This window comes from Ambystoma mexicanum, chromosome 2p (assembly GCF_040938575.1).
Source record: "Ambystoma mexicanum isolate Mex_15411 chromosome 2p, UKY_AmexF1_1, whole genome shotgun sequence".
Classification (NCBI taxonomy): Eukaryota; Metazoa; Chordata; class Amphibia; order Caudata; family Ambystomatidae; genus Ambystoma; species Ambystoma mexicanum.
Genome location: NC_090923.1, coordinates 1,346,649,356 through 1,346,671,351, shown reverse-complemented (window position 1 = coordinate 1,346,671,351; position 21,996 = coordinate 1,346,649,356). Strand labels below are relative to the sequence as shown.

Sequence of the window (21,996 nt, the reverse complement as noted above, 5' to 3'; positions counted from 1 at the left end):
TATTTCTCACAGTTCCTTTTCTCCATGTGTTACATTCTGGAACTTTTTGTTTGTAACTCAAGACCAATTTCTTTGATAAGGTCTTACAATATCTCTGCCCATATCATGCTTTAAAAGCTGTCACAAATGCCATCGCTCCATGTCAGTGACTAATCTACACTCCATGTGCCTTTTTTGTTTTGATAAAGACCATCCCTCTGAGGTGTGTAGGTCTTGTCAATGACTTCAGAATCTGTTAGACAACATGTTCGGAGGCTTTTCCTACCTTCCTTCAAATCAGTTCTGAAGAAGTCTTTTTAAGGTACACTTGTACTCCCCTTGCTGAGCCTGAGACCTGGCAGATATGCTCGTGGGTGAAGGTAAAGAAGAGAAAGAGAAGGAAAATACACAACCACTGACTCAGTCCTCTTCCTCCCCTCGCAAACTGTACTGACAAACAGACTCTGTTTGCAGTCTGATGAGCAGGTGGTTGAGGTAAATCCAACTCCTGCCTTCCCTAACTCCACCCTGTAGTTCAAGGAGTGGGAAGCTTTTATGGTGGCCATGCAAAGGTTCATTGACATGGCGCTGAGTGCTGTTAAGGCTTCTGTCCTAGCCTCATCCCGCAAGCTTACTTACTTAGCTTACTTAGGCAGAATCATTCAGACTTTTTTTAGAGGCTGTCATTTTCATTTGAGAAGGCCATTCCCGAAGCAAATCCTCTAATAAAGATCTTGAACCACAGCATATCATCTTGCGTCCTTTTTGGTCAAAGGTGAAAGAGTGGTCTAAATGAAAGATACATAGAGCAATAATTTTTCTTCTAAAAATGTTAATCTTGCTTATCTTCTTGAACATTTATTTGTTGTGCGGTCACGTGGGATTCGGGCAAGTGATTTGTGACAGCAACAGTGCTGATATTTGAGTTTAAGTATTATGTTTTGAGGATGGGTCTCTTGTTTGACAGTTTGTTGCCGTAGTGTTGCTTCCTGATTCTAGTCACACAGTATTTTTGTTTACAATTAACAAGGACTATTTTCAAAAATGATCTTCCTACTACATCTTTGTATTTACAGGAAGGTCGCTGGAAAAGTCTTTGTGAAGAAGCTGAATCCTCACGATGAAGCATTGATGATCCTAAAGGGGCAGATAGGCTCACGACCAGCTCCAGTTCAAGTTTCAAATATGTCGTATATACCAACTGTACGTTCCAGGTTGTTGGCCTTTATGGTAGAGTCAAGGATGCAAGGGTTTATCATAGGAAGGAAGACTGGTAGAAATGGTTATAAAAATACAGATAAGTTGAATTTGTTAAGTAACAATTACTGTTTGGTATTATTCATTCTGAATGTTTGCAATATATGGTCATCTTTCCACAGATATATTCTGTCTGTTCTCCTGTCAAAAAAAGCAATGCAGCAATAGACATATATTTAATATAAACCTATCTCAAGCCAATCTTTCTTTTTAAAATTATCTATATGTGCTGGAGTGGAACTTGGAAGCTTTCACTTTTATAATTATGATTCCAAGCAGATCCAGTGATATCCAGATATGCATCAGATATATCACATAATGTTTCACCCTTGATATAACTGGTTCTGGTACACCGCCCCAACATAACATAGCGAACACCTCATAAAGAGCTTTATTTTTTAGATCACGCCAAGCGTGTGATATTTAATGTGGAGTTACAAATGATTTTAAGTGTCTAACCTGAATGTCCTATTATATAACATTCTATGCTGATAGATCATTTATTAAAATATCATCATTGTATGAACCATACCTTTCAAAGTTCTGACTAATTAGTGTATTTGTTAGTTTATTTTCCTCCTCATTTACAAAATAATGACATCATGGTTTGGCATCTTACTACCTGTTAAGATGGATTTCTAGAATCTGGCCTGGTGCACAGATTTTAGGAGGCCATCCTAGTTATAGTGAACAGGGGAGCTCTGAGATGTTAGCCAAAACCCAATCAGGGTAAGCGTGGAGAATGGTCAAGGCTATTCTAAGGAGAGCGTGTGTAGGTTCAGGGGTCCACAATGAGTCCACACAGTAAAGCACACAATAATTCAATTTAGACAGGTAAGAACAAAAATACGATATTTATTTTAGGCCCAAAACACCCACTAGGAAATGAAACAAGCAGGTGATAATATCACATAACACTCAATTATAAAACATATATACTGTCACCTTTAGGTTCTGAGAAAGGCATTCAATAAATGAGACAACATAAAGAAGGTAATAAGTGATGCAATAGAATAAAACCAGTTCACAAGAATGATATCCTAACTTTATAAATCCAATCCCTGTGATGTATTGGCCACTGTGCCTAAAAGTCACAAACTTCTTCTCAGGAAAGTGGGATGATGTAGGAAGAGTTCTTGTGGTGGTGAAATGTTACAGAAGATATTCAACATTACAGGTAGGTAAAATGATATTCCTATCTTTCAGATACAGGCTTTTACATTCGACGATCAAAAAGTGATCAAATGGAATACCCAACGAGTATTCTAAGGTTTATTCTGAGGAGAACAGGGGGAGGTGAATGCATTGCAATTACTTACACCCAAGACTGACATTTTCCCAGATGACTGGATAGGTTGACTGGGGGTCGCTGGAGGTAGGTATTCCAGCCGTTGGTTCCAGTGAGAGGTGCTAATGATCTGCAGGGTTCAAGGATTCTTCCGGTCGGTTCCAGGAGCAGATTGCACCCTTTGTAAAGAAGAAATGCAGAATGCACCAATGCAGACTTCTTCCCGTCTGGAGAGTTTCAGCGACGGCAACTGCACACAGGTGACAGCAGGCATCCTTCGAATCACGATTGAAGAAGACCTTCGGAAGCAGGATCTCTTGAAGATGGGAGGCTGAAATTCGGGAAGAATGTGACTTATACCATAAGTTGGCGACCACCAAAGTTCCAGCGTTGAATGAGGAAAAGCAACGGTTCTACCAAGGTAGCCCACTGGAGAGTTGGTCAGTCCAGCGTGTGGTCCTGGGACACTTCTGAAGGCTCAGGGCGGCTGGATCATGGGAATGCGTTGGCACTGGTTGGTCCCACCAGTTGAAGGGTTGAAGCAGCGCTCAGAGCCTTTTCAGATCAGGTAGTCCAGCGGGGCTTCGACAGGCCAAACACATGAAGGGATGCTGGGCCTCTTCTTGAGTCATCCACAGATCTTCAGTCAGCTGCTCGTCTACATGGGATAATTGGCTCCAAAACTGATCTGAGTAAATGGCTGCAGGAGTCCTCTTCTAATCCTGAATCCTGGGTGGAAGCAATTCCAAGCCCACCAATGGTAAGGATCTGCACCATTCAAACAGCTAGCAGTGGTCCAATCAGGGACCACTGTGGGTTTCACTCATGCCACACACATAGACTCTTGGGTACCACAGACGTGGAATGGAACCAGACAGTCCGACCCCTCCCTGGGACAAGAACTCACAAAGGCATCACTAGCCTGCGAAAGCAGCAGCATGACTTTATGTGCGATTTCCTTACTTGAGAAGGCAGGAAGAAGGGCAAACAACAATATGACCAAAGGACAAGAAAAATGAACATTTAGTAGCCATACACGGTAAATGCAAATGTGCACACTAAAAAGAATGCAAACATTGTAAATGTAATTGCTGCCACCAGCTTGTCTTTAGCCACATATAAAAGTATACTGCATTGTAAGGTGCTCTGTGCACTGTTGAAAAGTTACCAAAAGGTAAAAAGACAAAAAGGGAAACATAGTTTCTTAATACTGATAGTCTGAAGCACTGACTGTTTCCCCATAACAAAATTTGCAAAAGGCAAGGGGAGTGAAGCTGAAGCCTTCACTTTCCTATACAAAGTCAGAACATGTTCAAAAACAAAAGCAAAATGTTTGTAGGGCCACAGAATATGGAGGGAAAGTTGCTGAAAGACAAACCTTTCCTAATACTACTGAACATGTGCTCAAAATGGTGCCTTCGCCCTACATCTTGTATGTATATATGATATGATATGATATGATATAATAAGTAATTTATAACGCGCCTGTACACGTGTTTCTAGGCGCGACAAGACAAGGGAGGGTACAGAGGGAAGACAAGACAAACGATCTTACTAAGCCTTGTGCCATTCAGATCGTGCAAGTGCAGTAGCGCAAGGAGCAGGGGAAGGGGACGGGAGAAGTGCAAGGGAAAGTGTGATCAGGGCAGCATTGTTTTGAGTATGTGCAGCCAGGGCATCACGGGGCTCTGGGTAAGTGCAAGGAGGCGGGGGACTGTAGAGGTTACAGTTACAGCCCCTAGTGCGCGACAGGCCTGGAGGCAGTGCGGGGGAGACTGGTCATAAAGGAGCCTGATACCCGGTGACAACTCTGAGGGTATCCATGCAAACAGTCAGCGCAGAAGATAGGTAGGTCAGCAGGGGAGGGAGAGAGAGAAAGCAGAGGAGAAAAGGAAAGTCTTGAGCTGCTTCCGGAACTTGGTGGTCCAGTTCAAGTTTGAGATGGGCAGGGAGGCCGTTCCTGAGGGAGGCACCTGCAGAGGAAAGTGATCTGCCCCTTTCTCTCTGCCTGAAGATGCATCTGACCATCACAGAGTTGGAGGCAGCACAGCGAAGGGCTCAAGAAGGAAGGTATTTAGGAAGAGGGTGTTGGATGTAGTGACGGCCCGGCTCCAGAATGCCGTGTGGACGATGCAGAGGGTCTTAAACTTGATCCTTGCAGCCACCGGGAGCCAGTGGAGAGATTTCAGGGCTGCAGAGATATGGTCCCTGGGCTTGAGGCCAAGGATAAGTCTTGCAGTCCTGTTCTGTGTTAGTTGCAGAGGGCAGAGAGTAGAGGAAGGCAAATTGAGAAAGGCTGTTACAGTAGTCCAACCTATAGAGAACCAGGGCTCTAGAGACAATGAGCTTCTGGGGGAAAGTGAGAAAATCGAAGAGTAGCCTTGAGGAGGTGCATTTGGTAATTGGCCTTCTTGGAAAGGTCCATGATATGAGGAGAGAAGGAGAGAGTGGAGTCGAAGATGACCCCATTGTTTTTTACCTCACAGGAAGGCAAAGGAAGAAGCCCATGGAGGGCGACCAGCGTGATAGAGGGGAAGCGGGAGCAGGGGTCCCGATGAGAAGGATCTCCGTCTTACTGGCATTAAGGCAGAGATCATTAGAGGCACACCACCCCTGAATCGCGGATAGGCAGTCAGGAATATGCAAGAGAGGGGAGGAGGCTGTAGGGAGCCTGAAAGAGAGCTCAGTGTCATCCGCATAACACTGAAAGTTGGAACAGAAGGTAGAGATTAGGTGGGCCAAAGGACCTGTTAGGGAGAATTCTCATAAATGGCTAATTTCCCTTACCTAATGAGTCCCTCAGCAGCTTTGATGGATTTCTAGGGTTTATTTTTTTCACCTGGTAAGAGTGTGAGCCTTTTTCCCACTCTTAGATATGTTTTGCTGTGTGTATTCTACTTTTTGTGTGATCTTGGGCAATTGAGTCTCACCTACTCCATAGCATCATTTTTTCATGTGTGTTACACAGCACCTTCAGTGCAGTGACACAGGGTTGTCTTTGAGACTTCCCCCTGACTCCATTTTCTGGGGCTGCCTACTGTCCCCCAGAAAAGATAAAGTTGCCATTAACTTTATGATAGTCACTTTAAACCACAGACCCAGTACAACCCATCTTACATGGAGTATTGGAAAGGCTTAATTCTTATCCCTTTTTGTCTGTGTCTCTTGGAGCATTGTTTCGCTCCCTTTACACTAAGACTTGGCTGGTGGCAGTGGTATCTACCCTATTTTTGTATACCGCGGTTATCTTAAATAACCATGGTATTGTTTTAGGCTATTATATTAGCCTCACACATATACCCGCTTGACCATATATATATTATCCGGCTGGGTTTATATGCCATTTCTTTTTGTAAATGTCTTTCTTGTGTTTTACTCTGCGCGCCCAACCAGGTTTGGTCCCTTTGTTTGCCGTCTTTTTGCGTCTTTTTGCGGGCTTCTGCACAGAAGCCCTCCTTAAGGCGCTTGAAAGTCTGAGTAGGCAGGATGTGAGGGAGGAGTCTTGCCATGGGTTCCCTTGCTAACCCAAGTCGCACTCCTGTTTGATTTTCTGGGTGACTGTCCTTGCCAGGACAGTCACCCTGCTGTGTGATTGACAGCCAGGCTGTGTGAATGGGGGAAAACTGCATAAAAAGCAGGTCTCTAGGACTGGAAAGGCAGAGTCGCCACTGGAACGAACGAACCAACGAGGAGCTGATGGAAAAGGACCCCTACGCCGACTGAACCTCCCAGTGAAGCCCTGCTGCAGGTCCGAATCTTCAGAATCCGACGACAGAGAAGATCCTCCAGGAAACTTCTTCCCTTGAGCTGGTGGGACCAACCAGTTTGCCCAAACTACAAGCCAGGACCCCTCCTCTGGTCGAATTCGCTGTACAGAGCTACAGTGGGCCGAATAGCCAGGAAGGTTGGACCCTGCTTGGGTTTTAAGGAGCGCACCTTTTATTTGTTGGTTCTCTCTGCTGCTGGTTTCCTCCCTGGGTAGTGCAGGACCCTCCAGTCTTCCTACTTCTTGTCAGTCCGACAGTCGCTTCAGGAGCCGTGAGCCTGCAGGCACTACCAGGAACGTCCGCCTCAGCTACAGCTTCCTCTCCGTTTTAAGGTACTGTGCAAATCCGGTTGCTCGTTTTGTTCAACTGCGGTGCAAGTGTTTGAAATCTTTCTCCAAACCGAGGGCTTGTCCTTCTGTTCTCTTTGAACTAACTTCTCTACCAACCAACCTCGTCCGGAATACGTGGCACGAACTTTACCACAAACTGCCCTGAACTGTGTGATCTTGAGCAAAAGACTTTTGACCCATTGACTTTGGCCCTAAGTCTTTTCTACCTGATTCTATCATTGTAGTCTCTCTTGTTCAATTGCCCTGAGTACTTACCTGTTGGTGTGATTCAATTCTTGTTAACTTTGTCTTTCCCTCCCTTTTAAATTGCTGGAGTGCCATTTTGCTCCCACTTCATTTTGTGAGCTTAACTTGTCTGGAACTTATTGGGAGTTGTGTGGTGTATTAAAAGTGTGTTTTGTAACTGCTTAGAATAGTGAAATGTTATACAACTGAAGAGTAAAATAAATGTATATTCTTTTACTTGAAAACCATGAGTCAGTGTCTGCCTGAATCATAGTAATTGCTGTCCTTTGTGTAACTATTTGATACTGCTCACTTACTCTTGCGATAAGTCTGCCTGCTCAGCCATCGCTACCACTTTAACTGCGTAGTACAGGCTTGTACCAAAGGTGAATTTGTACTGTCACTTGTAGTATTATTTGTGTTTGGTGTTCCCAAAGGGTACTGCATATAATTCTGCCTAACTGTCATGATGCCTACCCCCGGGCATCCGGATCGAGTCCATCAGCCCCGGAAACAGGCATCCAGATACTCATTAAAACCCCAACAGCCCCGGCTGGGGGCTGTTTGGATTCAGTCCTGGCGCCTGAGGTGCCAGGCTCATCATAGAAATCAGTCCTGGCGCCATAGGCGCCAGGCTCATAGACTTTACTTACCTTATTCAGACCATGCTGCAAATGAGTCCAAGCCAACATGAGGCCTGGATGGGACTATTTTATTACAGGGACTATTTTTTACTCGGGTGTGGTTCTGGGGAACTTCTTACCTGGGACTACTTTGCAGGCTATTTAAACCACGGCCGAACAGCAGCTCATGCTTTGTGTTATTCTGCATCCAGCAGCGTAACACTCAGCGTGTCTGCAAGTCAGCATCCAGTCTTCTGCCATGCCCGCCTCGAATCCGGAGGAAAAGAAAGGAGAAGAGGTTAGATCACGGACATTATTTGATTCCTTACCTGATTCCGGACCCAGCACATCTCCGAGCCTGGAAAGGACATTATTTCAGCACGCGTCGTTTCGCCAGCAGCAGCGCCGCGTTATACTCACCAGTCCACCGCATCTTTCAACTCGGCGCTGCCTCCATCATTTTCTTCGTCGAAACCCAGCACCTAGGGGGAAAACAAAAGGAATAACAAGGTGAGCCGAGAAAACCGACAAAGCCAATCTCTTTGCCACCATAGGCTTACCTGCTTTACCACCTGAGGTATTATCCTTTAATTCGCTGCATCTTTCTATGCCGCACCTATAAAGGGAGAGTAAACAGCAAGTTAAACTCATGCAACTTTTACCAGACAGTGTTTGGTAATACAGACTCTGAACGCCATCAGCTGCCTCCAGGCAATATTCTTTTGGACCCAGCTGCAACCTAACGAGGGAATGGAACAAGAGTGAACATCGGACATATTGAACTCTTTGAACTTTATAGACACTGGAGTCAATATTCCTCCGGAACTCCTCCAATACCTTCAAACCAGTGAAGTAACTAGTATCTACGCGCCCCTGCATGCCATGCAGGATGGAGAGCTCATCATTTAAAAACATAAGGTGAGGTTACCAAGAGGGGATATCGGAGGTGATTAGTGGGGAGAACGAGAACAGTTGGGGGGAGGGCATCACTAAAGTCCATGGGTGGCTAAATCCCTTTCTCCACTTGCAGGAGAATACTTCTACGAGTCCAGCAGACAAGATTAGGCGGGCCAGTCCAGACTGTCATCTCTTCACTACGCATCACGTTGGTGGAGACCGCAGCTGTCCGGGTCCGATCGACGCCCCTGTGGGAACCAGATGAGCGTAACAGAACACGAAGCCTATCTACAAATCCCCACCCGGGCGTAATGGAGACCTCAGAAACTGACTAACTAGCCCAATTGTTAGGAGAATTTAGGGCAGAAGTGCACTCCGCGCGCCAAGAAACTAATGCCCCCAGGAGAGAACTGATTGTGTCAAAGGAGCGCACTGATGATCTTGCCAGACAACTGCTGCAAAACCAAGCCGGGCAAACACCACTACCTGGACTTGGGGGGAATTCAACCCCCGTTTCATCGAGCAGCCCTGTGCAAGTGGTTCTACCAGGGAGCATTCCTTTAGCTCCACACGAACGCTTTGCTGGGGACCCGAAAAGGTTCGCTGTGTTCATGAACCAATGCCGCTTGCACTTTTTATGCAGACCAGGAGCTTTTCCAAACGACCAAGCCAAAGTAGTCTTTGTACTGTCATACCTTAGTGGCAGCGCAGCGGATTGGTCAATTCCATTAGTCAACCAGGATGACCCTCTTCTTCTGGATTTTCAGGTTTTTCAATTGAGCATGGAAAGACTATTTGCCAGACATTCACAGGGACAGGCCCTGGATAACAAACTTCTATCCCTACGACAAGGAAACCAGGACCTGCTAACTTATATCGCAACCTTCAATAGGTTGGTGGTGGAAACCAGATGGCCAGAGGTAAAGCGAATTACATTATTTCATCGTGGACTTCGGGGTGAACTCAAAGATGTTTTGGCCCAAGTTGTGAACCCACCTCAGGATTGCGCAGACTACATAGACTTAGTGGTCCAGCTAGACCACCAACTTCAGAATAGAAAAGCTGATCGAGCTAAGTTCGAGAATTGAGTATTGGTTAAACCCAATGTTACTCCCAAAGGAACAGATGCATCAGAACCAATGCAGATCGGGGGGGTTAAGGGACCCTTAACTCAAAAAGAAAGAGGAAGGAGACGACAGATGCAGTTGTGTCTGTACTGTGGGGCCTCAGGACATTTTCTACGGGATTGCCCTATAAAACCATCCAAGAAAGTAGTTGGAGTTGCTGATAGAAATCAAACAGAGCCTGATTCGGGAAACGACCACGCCCGACAAGCGTAGAGGCCCGCTTGCCGAGCTTAAAGAAGGACACTCAGACCTCGCACCTAATCATACCAATGGTCCTTATTGATACAAGTCAGCCATCACGTATGCCCGCAGTTAGGGCATACATTGATAGCGGGGCCGTAGGAAACTATGTGGACCACAAATTGGCTTCTAGGATGAATCTACCTCTCTGCAAAAAGACCACTTCGGATGTTATCACCACAGTCGATGGAACTGAAATTGCCTCTGGGCCTGTAACTCATTCCACCACAGAGGTGACACTGTTGGGTCAAGATGGGCATCGAGAGACTATTGTGTTTGACTTAATCAAAGCCCCGCAGTTCCAAATAATACTGGGGATACCTTGGTTGGAAACACATAATCCTTGTATTGATTGGCGAGAGAAGAGAGTAACCTTCCCGGAGTGTGCACACACCTGTTAGCCGGAAAAAACCTTGAACAAAAGCCTGGCCACAGTCGCTAATCCAGTCATGCAGTTACCTCAGGAATATCAAGAATTCCAGGATGTTTCCAAAAAGAACAGGCAAACACCTTACCACCTCATAGATCATACGATTGTCAAATCGACCTCATACCCGGTGCACAACCTCCATGCAGTAGGATCTACGCCCTTACGGAACCCGAAAACCGTCACCTACGACAATACTTGGACCAATACCTTGCTAATGGCTTCATTCGTCCATCTAAGTCCCCCCCATCTTCAGCTTTATTCTTCGTGCCCAAAAAGGAAGGTGACCTCAGAACGTGCATAGACTACCGCGCATTAAACCAGATCACGGTGAAGAACCGATATCCAGTGCCTCTGATCCCCGAACTACTAGACCAAGTAAAGGATGCTTGCATCTACACTAAATTAGATCTCCGAGGGGCATATCATCTGGTACGTGTAAAGAAGGGCGAAGAATGGAAGACCGCTTTTCGCACCAAGTACGGATTATTCGAATATCAGGTGATGCCCTTCGGGTTGTGCAATGCACCTGCAGCCTTCCAGTATTTTATGAACAATGTCCTTCGTGAACTCATTGATGTCTGTGTTGTCGTATACATAGATGATATTCTAGTGTACTCCTCCTCAGAATCAGACCATGTTAAGCACGTTTGTGCAGTCCTTGAGAAACTACGCCAGCACAAGTTATATGCAAAATTGGAAAAATGTGTTTTTCATGCTACAGAAGTTGAATTCCTTGGATTTATCCTGACTCCAAAACTAGTCAGAATGGACTCTCGAAAGGTGGACCAATTCTCAAGTGGCCATCACCCAGTTCAGTTAAAGGGGTGCAAAGCATGCTTGAATTTGTTCATTTCTACTGCAGATTTATTCCTGACTTCTCATATGTTGTACACCCCATCACAGCACTTTTGCGAAAAAACAAACGCTTCTTGTGGACCGAAGAGGCTGAAAAAATCTTCCAAGAACTGAAATTGAAATTCACGTCGGCACCTGTCTTAAAGCATCCACGCCCCGAGCTCCCATACATAGTTGAAACTGATGCATCCAGTTTAGCCACGGGGGCTGTCCTGTCCCAGAAGGATCTGGAAACCGGTCAACTTCATCCAGTAGCATTTTGGTCCAGAAAATTCTCAGCCCCCGAATTAAGCTATGCGGTTACCGATAAAGAGTTGTTAGCCATCAAATCCGCCTTCAAGGCTTGGCGGCATTATCTTCTTGGTGCCAGGCATACCATTACTGTAATCACCGATCACAGGAACTTCCAGTATTTAAAAACAGCCAAGGCCCAATCATCGCGTCAACTTCGATGGGCCTTATTCCTTGCCGAATTCGATTTCGTGATCACTTATCGACCAGGTTGTAAGAATGGTAAGGTAGACGCTTTATCCCGAATTGGGATGGGAGAAGCATATTCGAACCCGGAACCGGTGCCTATAATTCCTGAACAAAGAATTCTTGGGATAACTACTCTACAGACCTTAGAAGATATTCATTTAAAGATCCAACAACTTTTCGATTCAGCAGCCCTGCAGGACTGGGTTAAAAAGGGCCCAGATTATTCAGTTGTCAATGACCTACCTTACTATCAAGGGCGTCTATTTCTACCGCACAAGGAACTACAAGAACAAGTCATCTCCAATTACCATGAAGCTCTGATGGAAGGGCACCCAGGTATTGCAAAAACTGAAGCTAAAATTAAAAGACAATTCTGGTGGCCCACCTGGCGAAAAGATGTAAAGTCATTTGTACTGTCTTGTGGCATCTGCGCCCAGAATAAAAGTCAAAAGAATAAACCAGCTGGTCTTTTACAACCTTTAGATATTCCACTCACACCATGGCACACTTTGGGCCTCATTACACGGTAGGCGGTAAGGGTTTACCGGTACCGGTATTTTACCGGTACCGGTAAATCCTTACCGCCTTACTACGAGGGAGCTAATTACGGTACCGCAATTTACAGTACCGCAATTTGCGGTACCGTAATTAGCGCCTTCCCCATTCCCATAGAGCCCTATGGGGCAAAAATGGGAATGGGGAAGGGCAATGGTGGAAGGGGGAATTACCGCCCCGCCAACCTTGGAATAGGGCGGTAATTCCCCTTTCCACCAAGGCGGTGCCGGTATTTTACCGGCATGAACCATGGCGCTAATAGCGCCATGGTTTACCGCCTACTGTGTAATGAGGCCCTTTGTCTTTAGACATTATTACAGATCTACCGCCATGTAATGGATTCAACACCATTCTATTTATTGTGGATCTTTTTTCCAAGATGGCCCACTTTATTCCTTTAAAAGGATTACCTTCTGCTTCAATCTTGGCCAAGGAATTTCTCGAAAATATTGTTCGAATACATGGATTTCCTTCCATATTGATCTCAGACCGAGGTAGTCAGTTCATTTCCCAATTTTGGCAGAAGTGTTGTCAATTGGCACAAATCGACGTAAGGTTATCAACCAGTCACCATCCCCAAACCGATGGTCAGACGGAGAGAACCAACCAGGCTCTTGAACAATACCTACGTTGTATGCTCCACCAAACCGAAAGTAATTGGAAGGACATTTTATGGATTTCTGAATACGCATACAATAACTCTGTACATTCAGGAACCGGACAAAGCCCCTTTTATACCATACATGGACATCATCCTCGAACTTCAGAACTCGATTCGCCCCAGTATTTAGAAATGCCGGCAGTAACTCATCTGCATTCTACTATTACACAAGCTTTTAAAGAGGCAACAAAACATTTGAAACAAGCAAAAGAGAAATACAAGAAAAATGCTGATCAACATAGAAGTGAGACCCCACCATATCGAATCGGAGACCAAGTTTGGCTGGCTACAAGACATATACCTCTGAAAAGAACTCGGACTTTTAATCCTAGATATTTAGGACCTTACACCATTAAGGCGATTATCAAGCCGGTGGCCGCCAAATTAGAATTACCCTCTAATATGCAGATTCATCCTGTCTTTCATGTTTCACTTCTAAAAACCAGTTCCACCCGGGACAAGATTAACCAAACCACCTGACCCCATCCTAATAGATGGAGAACCTGAATTCGAGGTAAAAAACATCCTGGACTCTAAAATGGTTAAATCAAGACTTTTTTATTTAATCGACTGGAAGGGTTACGGACCACAAGAAAGGTCATAGGAACCTAGTGACCACGTTCATGCTCCTCGATTGGTGAAATAATTCCATCGGGACTTCCCAGACAAGCCAGGGCCAAAGGGAAGAACAACTTTAGGAGGGGCCTTGGGGGGGAGTGCTGTCATGATGCCTACCCCCGGGAATCCGGATCGAGTCCATCAGCCCCGGAAGCAGGCATCCAGATACTCATTGTTAGGCAGAAACCTGTGCAGTTCCCTTAGGGACCACTGCAAAAGATTTAAGACTACAGGTGTTTGACAGTAAACCCACTTGGTAGCAGTCTGTACCACACAGATTCACTTGGTAGCTGTGGCTGAGCAGTCAGACTTCCCTCAAGAAGAGTTAGGCAGTATACAGAGCATACAGAATAGGTACAGAAATACAGTAGCACAAGCAAACACTGACCAGAGCTTGGGTGTAAAAGTATATAATTATTTATTTAACACACACTTATAAAACACACTAGCACTAAATTGGCAAGATAAGTTCAAAACACAATCACTATTATCATATGTACATCCCTGATTACTTGTTGGACCTGTCTTAGTTAACACCACTTATTTCCAGACAGAGGTGAGCGCTGGCACTCCAACAAGTTAAATAAAAAGGGAGGGAAAAGCAGAATTATGAAAGCATACACACTAAACACTTTTTAAAGAACCACAGCAAGTTAGTGTCAGGGTCCGGCTTGACTAAATTCCACAGGAGCTGATGCTGGCCCCACAGACCCTCACCAGGAGTTCACCTCTCAACCCTTAAGTATATAAGTATAAGCTGAGCTGAGAACCCCAAGAAAGGGAAAGGGGAATTTGGAGAAAATAACAACTGAGACACTGCAGCCCTGCAACCGTCTGGTAGGCTCTGGTATCTGTAGTAAACAAATACACTTAGTTACTTATATATTAATATAAACTTCTTTTCTAAAATTATTTTAAAGTAAACTCTAACTTCATTACCTCTTAAACCTCTGTATAAGATTGAGAGGTTATTTATCTGTATGGAATATCTTGTAAACAATTATAATGCTTAGTGCATATAGTCTCAAGCCATTCAAGTCTCTTTAGAATCCTAAAGTAATGACCCTTGCAAGCATCTTACAAATTTAGTTATTCTTCTTTTGCTTTTTAAGTTCTTTTAACTCTATAAAGTTTGAGTTTTAAATGCTTTTGTGAAGTGCAGTCTTTCTTTGAAGAATTGAATTCCTTTTGCATAAAATTACATTAAATAGAAACTCATAAACTTTCTTGAATGCTGCTCTCCTTCTGCGTGTGAACCTTTTCTTTTTACACATATGAACGCATATTTTCTTTCTCGACACGCGTTTGCGATAAACACGCGAAATCACAAGACGTGAAAAATTGTCCTCGCGTATAAAATTCACACGCGCATATTAACAAATACACGCACGCGTAAAAACAAGTGTACGCGCGCTAAAAAACAACTTGCGCTAAATAAATGGACACACGCTCTATCACTACCGAACACACGTGGTTATACACAACGTCACTCACTTAAAAATTGTACACGCGTTCAAAACAACTCGCGCTTAGTTAAGAATGGACTCACGCTATATCGCAACCCAACACGCGCTTTCTTACGCAAAGTCTCTCACGTTACAAATGTGCACGCACTCAAAAAACACTAACGCTCAGAATACCCACGCGCTCCCATAACAACGTTACTGACGTCACTCGGACTCGCGCACGCGTTTAAACAGTCTTGGAACACTTTTCATGCAGTAAACAACTTTAAAACTTTAGCGCACAGTCTTTACACGTGTTTTCTTACAGTAATAGAACTGTAAAACATCTTTTCACTCAGTAAACTTTAAAACTCGTAAACCCTTTAAGTTTTTCTTATGAAAGATGAATGTTCACTGTGAAAGTCTTTTAGCTTTTAAAAAGAACAATCCCACCTGATGTCTTCTAGTTCACTCTGGCTCAGCAAACGATTTTCTTGCTTCTTTGGTAAATCTTCTGAACTCTGAAAGGCCTTACTTAAGGAGCTTAACTAATACACAACCAGCCACTGAATTACTATGGATGAAAGGCAGTTTAGAATCTTGCTCGCCTCCCAAGAATCCAACCCATTATCCTATCCACCAATCAGACAAACCAAGCATACTTTTGTTCCTTAACCCAATCAGATTAAGTTTCTTTCTCTCCATCTTGACTTGGGCAACCACAATGTTAATTCTATGTACAAACTCTTCCTGAATACTACTCCAGCCAAACTCTTCCTGATTCCTACTCCAGCCAGCCCTGACAGTTAGGAAGGCACAGTCTACTGGTGAGCAAGGAAGTTTAGGCACCAGGCCCACTTTCAAGGGAGCCAGGCGGAAGATGCCCAAGATCAGACAGTTACACAGAGTCTTCAAAGTTTGTGGAGGTAGTTCGAAAAAGGTTTAGTTCAGTTCAGAAAAAGTTAGCTAAGGTGTCCCAGGCTAACCCTGGTTAGAGAGACGAGGATTTAATACACCCCATTCAATCGATTGCAAGGGAAGCCAGGGGGAACTCGGTACCTTAAATGGGGATGATCCTCCAGTGGGGGCATTTGTTCCAGGCAGCGGGTGCAAGTCCCAGCGTCGTCCAGAGGAAGAGAAGATCTCGTCGTGGAGGAAAGATGAAGGTCGTTGCACTGCCAGGGAAGAAACCAGCCGTGGAGTTCTCCGGTACAAAGGTACTACCCTTTCGGTTTGCGGTAGTAGTGAAAACGTGGTATCCCGATTGCCGGGGTGCTTGGCACAGGCAAGGCGGCCACGAGATGCTCCAGGAAGGCGAAAAGAAGGTAGACTGGTTATCCCCACCAGTCGAAGGAAAAAGACTCTCCGGGCTGGAGATCTCCTCTGTCGTTGGGAAAAGTGGTGAGACGGTTCAGCAGGGCTCCACCGGTGGTGTCGTCGTTGCAGGCCGCCTCAGCTTCTCCCTCCTCGGATTCTTAGGTCCTGTGGCGACTTCTGAAGTTCCAGTCCCCAAAGCCCTGCTTTTATGCAGCACACCTCCATTCACTCAGCCTAGCTGTCAATCAAACATGCTAAGTGGTGAGCCGGCCGGCTCACCACTTGGGCCAATCACACAAGAGTGCGACTTGAGTTACCAAGGTAACTCAGTCCAGGGTGCGTAAACCCCCTCCCACACCCCCTGTGGTACCCAGACAGAGTGGCACCACTTTTGAAGGCTTCTGTGGAGAAGCCCGCCAAAAAAGTGGAACAAAGGGCTCGACTTGGGTTGGAGTCACAGAAGAGAACACAAACACCATTTTAGAATCGAGTTCTGGCAAAAAATACCAACCGGCGAATTAATATTAAATAAATAAACCGGCGGTATGTTCGAGGCTATAAGAATTAAATAATTAAAGTTGGTAGCCTCGAACAATGGGAAAATCCCATAGAGATATATTCGCGGTCGAATATAAAAAGTAGTATCCACTGCCACCAGCCAAAACTCGATCAGGGGGGACAGAGACGTGCCCCCTCGAACAACAGACCCCGGGGCAATCAAATTGCCCTGACCAGTATGTCCACAATATGATGGTTTGTACTGGTTTATGTTCATAATTTGGGACTAGCAAAGCCAATGGTGACTTTACATGCCCTGGGAGACAGTAGTCAGTCCCAGGGTATGGAGTCTATGTTGGGGGGTCGCTACGACACCCCTGGGATACGGCACGGAGGGTGCTGTGTAACCCACATCAAAAAACACATGAGACCCTATGGAGTAAAAGACCCCATAGCTCATAAAACACATGGAAAGTTAAAGGAACACCTCAAATCATGTCTAAGAGTGGGAGCAAAAGAATCTCACTCTTAGCAGGAGAGAAAAAAATAAACCCCAACAAATCCAGCAAAGCTGCTGGGGGACTCACTAGGTTTGGGAAATTAGCCTTATAGAGAATTCTCCCTAACACTCATTAAAACCCCAACAGCCCCGGCTGGGGGCTGTTTGGATTCAGTCCTCGCGCCTTAGGTGCCAGGCTCATCATAGAAATCAGTCCTGGCGCCATAGGCGCCAGGCTCATAGACTTTACTTACCTTATGCAGACCATGCTGCAAATGAGTCCAAGCCAACGTGAGGCCTGGATGGGACTATTTTATTACAGGGACTATTTTTTACTCGGGTGTGGTTCTGGGGAACTTCTTACCTCGGACTACTTTGCAGGCTATTTAAACCACGCCCGAACAGCAGCTCATGCTTCGTGTTATTCTGCATCCAGCAGCGTAACGCTCACCGTGTCTGCAAGTCAGCATCCAGTCTTCTGCCACGCCCGCCTCGAATCCGGAGCTTCTAGACAAAAGGAAAAGAAAGGAGAAGAGGTTAGATCACGGACATTATTTGATTCCTTACCTGATTCCGGACCCAGCACATCTCCGAGCCTGGAAAGGACATTATTTCAGCACGCGTCGCTTCGCCAGCAGCAGCGCCGCGTTATACTCATCAGTCCACCGCATCTTTCAACTAGGCGCTGCCTCCATCATTTTCTTCGTCGAAACCCAGCACCTGGGGGGAAAACAAAAGGAATAACAAGGTGAGCCGAGAAAACCGACAAAGACAATGGCCTCATTACGAGTCCGGCGGTAACCGAGGCGGTAAAACCGCCTGGTTACTGTCGGACTCGTATTACCATTCCTCCTCCGTGATTCCCAGAATTACTGGGGCATTACAACCCCGGTTTTCTGGGAATCACGGAGGTGGAATGGTGTTAATCCCCATTCCCATTGAGCCCTATGGGACTCGATGGGAATGGGGATCATGGAAACACTGACAGCATCTCGTAATGCTGCTGGTGTTTCCTCGGCCGCCTGCAGGGGGGCGGTGTTAAACCCGCCAGTTCAGACCTGGCGGGAACATCACCTCCCGCCTGCAGGAGTTGTGATCGCCCGGCATGGAAACAACGGTGGCGGCGGGTTTACCACCACGGTTGTTTCCATACCAGGCGATTTGTAATGAGGCCCAATCTCTTTGCCACCATAGGCTTACCTGCTTTACCATCGGAGGTATTATCCTTTAATTCGCTGCATATTTCAATGCCACACCTATAAAGGGAGAGAAAACAGCAAATTAAACTCATGCAACTTTTACCGGACAGTGTTTGGTAATACAGACTCTTACCTGAACGCCATCAGCTGCCTCCAGGCAATATTCTTTTGGACCCAGCTGCAACCTAACGAGAGAATGGAACAAGAGTGAACATCGGACATATTGAACTCTTTGAACTTTACAGACACTGGAGTCAATATTCCTCCGGACCTCCTCCAGTACCTTCAAACCAGTGAAGTAACTGGTATCTACGCACCACTGCATGCCATGCAGGATGGAGAGCTCATCATTTAAAAACATAAGGTGAGGTTACCAAGAGGGGATATCGGAGGTGATTAGTGGGGAGAACAAGAACAGTTGGGGGGAGGGCATCACTAAAGTCCATGGGTGGCTAAATCCCTTTCTCCACTTGCAGGAGAATACTTCTACGAGTCCAGCAGACAAGATTAGGCGGGCCAGTCCAGACTGTCATCTCTTCACTACGCATCACGTTGGTGGAGACCGCAGCTGTCCGGGTCCGATCGACGCCCCTGTGGGAACCAGGTGAGCGTAACACTAACAGGACCCATGTAGAGATTGAAGAGCCAGGGTGAGAGGTTGGAACCCTGGGGAACAACACATGTAGAGAGACCGAGGTGGTGGAAAGAAAGGACCCAAGTTGGACCTGAGAGAGTCGGTCCACAAGGAAAGAGTTCAGCCACTCCAGGGCCTGATCTGTGATGCCCAGGTTCTCACAGAGTCGATTTATGATCAGGATGGTGCGATTGACTGTGTCGAAAGCAGAGGAAGGGTCAAGGAGGATGAGGACAGAAGGGATGCTGGAGTCCATTTAGGAGAGCAAAACTTCACTAGTGTTCAGGAGAGAAGTTTCGGTGCCTCTGGCTGCTCTGAAGCCAGACTGATTATCATGGAGACAACCAACAGTTTCAGTGTGAAGAGTAAGCTGGGAGATGCCCAGGAAAGGAGTGATAGAGATTGGGTAGTAGCCGGACAAGTAGGATCGGCAGAAGGCTTTTTTAGGAGGGGGTGCACAAGGGAGTACTTGAGGAGAGAGGGGAATATTCCACTAGTGAAGGAGTGATTGCAGAAATCGGGCAGGACTGGAGCGGGTGTGTCAATGTGGTCCTTGAAGGTTCTAGAGGAGCAGGGGAGCACCTGTTTTGACGACACTTTTATAGATCGGACTTGTATAGAAACATCGTCAGGTGTTATCAGAGAGAGGAGAAAGGAGGAGTGGGCGAGGCTGCCAGAGGGGAGCCGAGAGAGTTAGAGGGAGAGGAAGGGGAGAGCAAGGACAGAATGTCCTGAGGTTTAGTAGTGAAATGAGAAGCCCGGTCCGTACAGAGGGCCTGGTGCGGAACAGGAGAGGTGGAGACTGCAGAAGTATTGGCCAGCTCCTTGCAGATTTGAAAGAGTTTGGCTGTGTTGTTAGAGGCCGCAGAGACTCAGGCTTGGATGTGGACTCTCTTCCTTGACAGGGCAGAGAGTCTGTATTGCCTTTGGAGCAGGCGGATGGCCAATCTGTCAGAGGATGCACCCAAAGCCCTCCACTTCCTCTCAGCCACCCTGCACTTGGGTTTCCGGATGGTGAGGTCGGAGTCGTACCAAGAGTTGCACTTGAAGGTAGGCTTCAGATGGATTCTCAGGGACAAGGATGTCCAGAGTGTTGGAAATAACAAGATGCAGGTTAAAAAGGGCTGTGTCAGGGTGTGAGTCAGCCGCAGGAGTAGGAGGAGCAGAGAAAGTAGAGGCAAAGGCAACCACAGACACACGCATCATGGGCTGAATGAACGAGAAGGTAGCCGGTGGTGCTAGTGTGGGCTTTGCCTGGGGGACAGAGTGTCAGGTGAGAGGAAAGAAGAAAGTGGTCAGTCCAAGAGAGAGGAATATTGAGAGGGTTAGAGAGAGGGATGTCTGAGGAAATGAGAACATTCAATGTGTGTCCGACAGTGTGTGTCAGACCAGAGGGTATAATGGAGAGAGAGAGGAGAGAGAAAGAGAGTCGCAGATGTTGCGGAAGAGCCCAGCGGAGGGATCAGAAGCATCCAGGTGGATGTTGAGGTCTCAGAAAAGGAGATGATGAGAGGTGGAGGCAAGGTGAGATGTGGAGAGGTCAGCCCACTCAAGAGAGGAAAGGTGCAGCCTGGCCAGGTGTCCTGTAGATGCTGGCTACAGTAGGAGAGAGGCCAGGAGAGATAAAGAGCCTGCAGACCAGGCATTCAAAGGAGGAGTAGGCTTGCATAGGAATGACCGAGTTAGGGACCCACTCTGGAAAGATGAGAGCTACTCCCCCTCCGGGTCGGTTGGTTCTGGGCACAGAGAGGATCTTGTAACCATCCTCAAGGAGATTGTAAAAACTTGTGACAGAGCTGGCCGTGAACCAAGTCTCAGTGAGAGCGAGGACAACCATATCAAGCTCTTCGAGGAGGTGGCAGATGTCAGAGAAGTGTTGGACAGCAGAGCAAGGGTTGAGAGTGGCAACGTGGAGCAGGTTGGCACATTTGAAAGACTTCCGGGGAAGGCTACAGGCTTGAGGTACACCTAGTGGAAGTGGTAGAGGGTCCCAAGAATGGGCAGAGGTGATAGCAGGTAGTGGCAAGGTAGCCAGAGTAGAGGACGAAGGTGCCAGAGAGGCGGCGAAAGAAGGAGGTGGCAGAGGCACTGGAGAAGTGCTAGTAGGAGTAGCGGGAGAAGGAGGGAAGTTGATGAGACGCAGGAGACCTCTATCAAAAAGGAGGGGATTGGGCTGGGGCCGTTGACCAAGACGGTGCAAATCAGGTAGACATTAATAATGGTCTTGGGGGAGTGGAAGAAGGCCAAGAGGACCTCTGACCGAGTGCCACCATTAATGGGAGAGGAAGAGATAGGAGAGAGAGCTGAGACCATATGAGGGATCCATAGGTCAGGTGAGGGAACGACAAAGAGGATGTCGGTGAGGTTCTGTCTGTAGGAAGCACTGATGTAGGTATCAGCGATAGGGAGGCCAGGATTGGCTACCAGGATGTTCCTCTTGAACTTTTTCCTTCCAGACTTAGTGAGAGGGATAGGATAGGAGATAGAGTGGCAGTTAGAGAAGATGGGAGAAACAGAGAGCACCATAGAGGGTGTGAAGGAGAAAGGTGGGAGGAGGAGGGCACGAGAAAAGAGAGAGAAACGCACAGCCCAGTGCCACACAACACAGGATGCGCAAGGGGGGGGGGCGGGGTCACAACAATAGGGAAGACACAGGAGGAGAAAACAAGTGACTCACCAAGGGGAAAATACCTAGTTTTCAAATACAGCAGCAATGCAAAACACCCATATTCAACTTTCCTAAAAAAGTAAAAAAGGCCTAGTTTTCAACACAGCAGCAATGCAAAACACCTAGATTCAACTTTCCTAAAAAAAAAGGAAAAAAGGCCTCGTTTTCAACACAGCAACAATGCAAAACACCCAGATTCAACTTTCCTAAAAAGGGGAGAAAGGCCTAGTTTTCAAACACGGCAACAGTGGTGTTAATACTTTATTCTAATGGATACCTTTCTCCCAGAGATTCCTCATCTATGATATTCTACCCAGTGCAGCTGATCTTCAAAAACATTTATCCTACCAGGGGGTGTAACGCATCTCTGCATGGACTCCGCCT

The 21,996-nt window shown here is 46.3% G+C and overlaps 1 protein-coding gene across 2 annotated transcripts in view; it reads left to right on the top strand.

The window, feature by feature from the left end:
- Nucleotides 1–21,996, top strand: part of MYO15A (myosin XVA) — a 3,541,761-nt gene that overhangs the window by 1,726,335 nt on the left and 1,793,430 nt on the right. For both annotated transcript variants that reach the window (XM_069645706.1, XM_069645705.1), the window contains exon 39: nucleotides 1,056–1,182. In XM_069645706.1, the coding sequence (XP_069501807.1) occupies nucleotides 1,056–1,182 (127 nt within the window). The remainder of the gene's footprint in view (nucleotides 1–1,055; nucleotides 1,183–21,996) is intronic.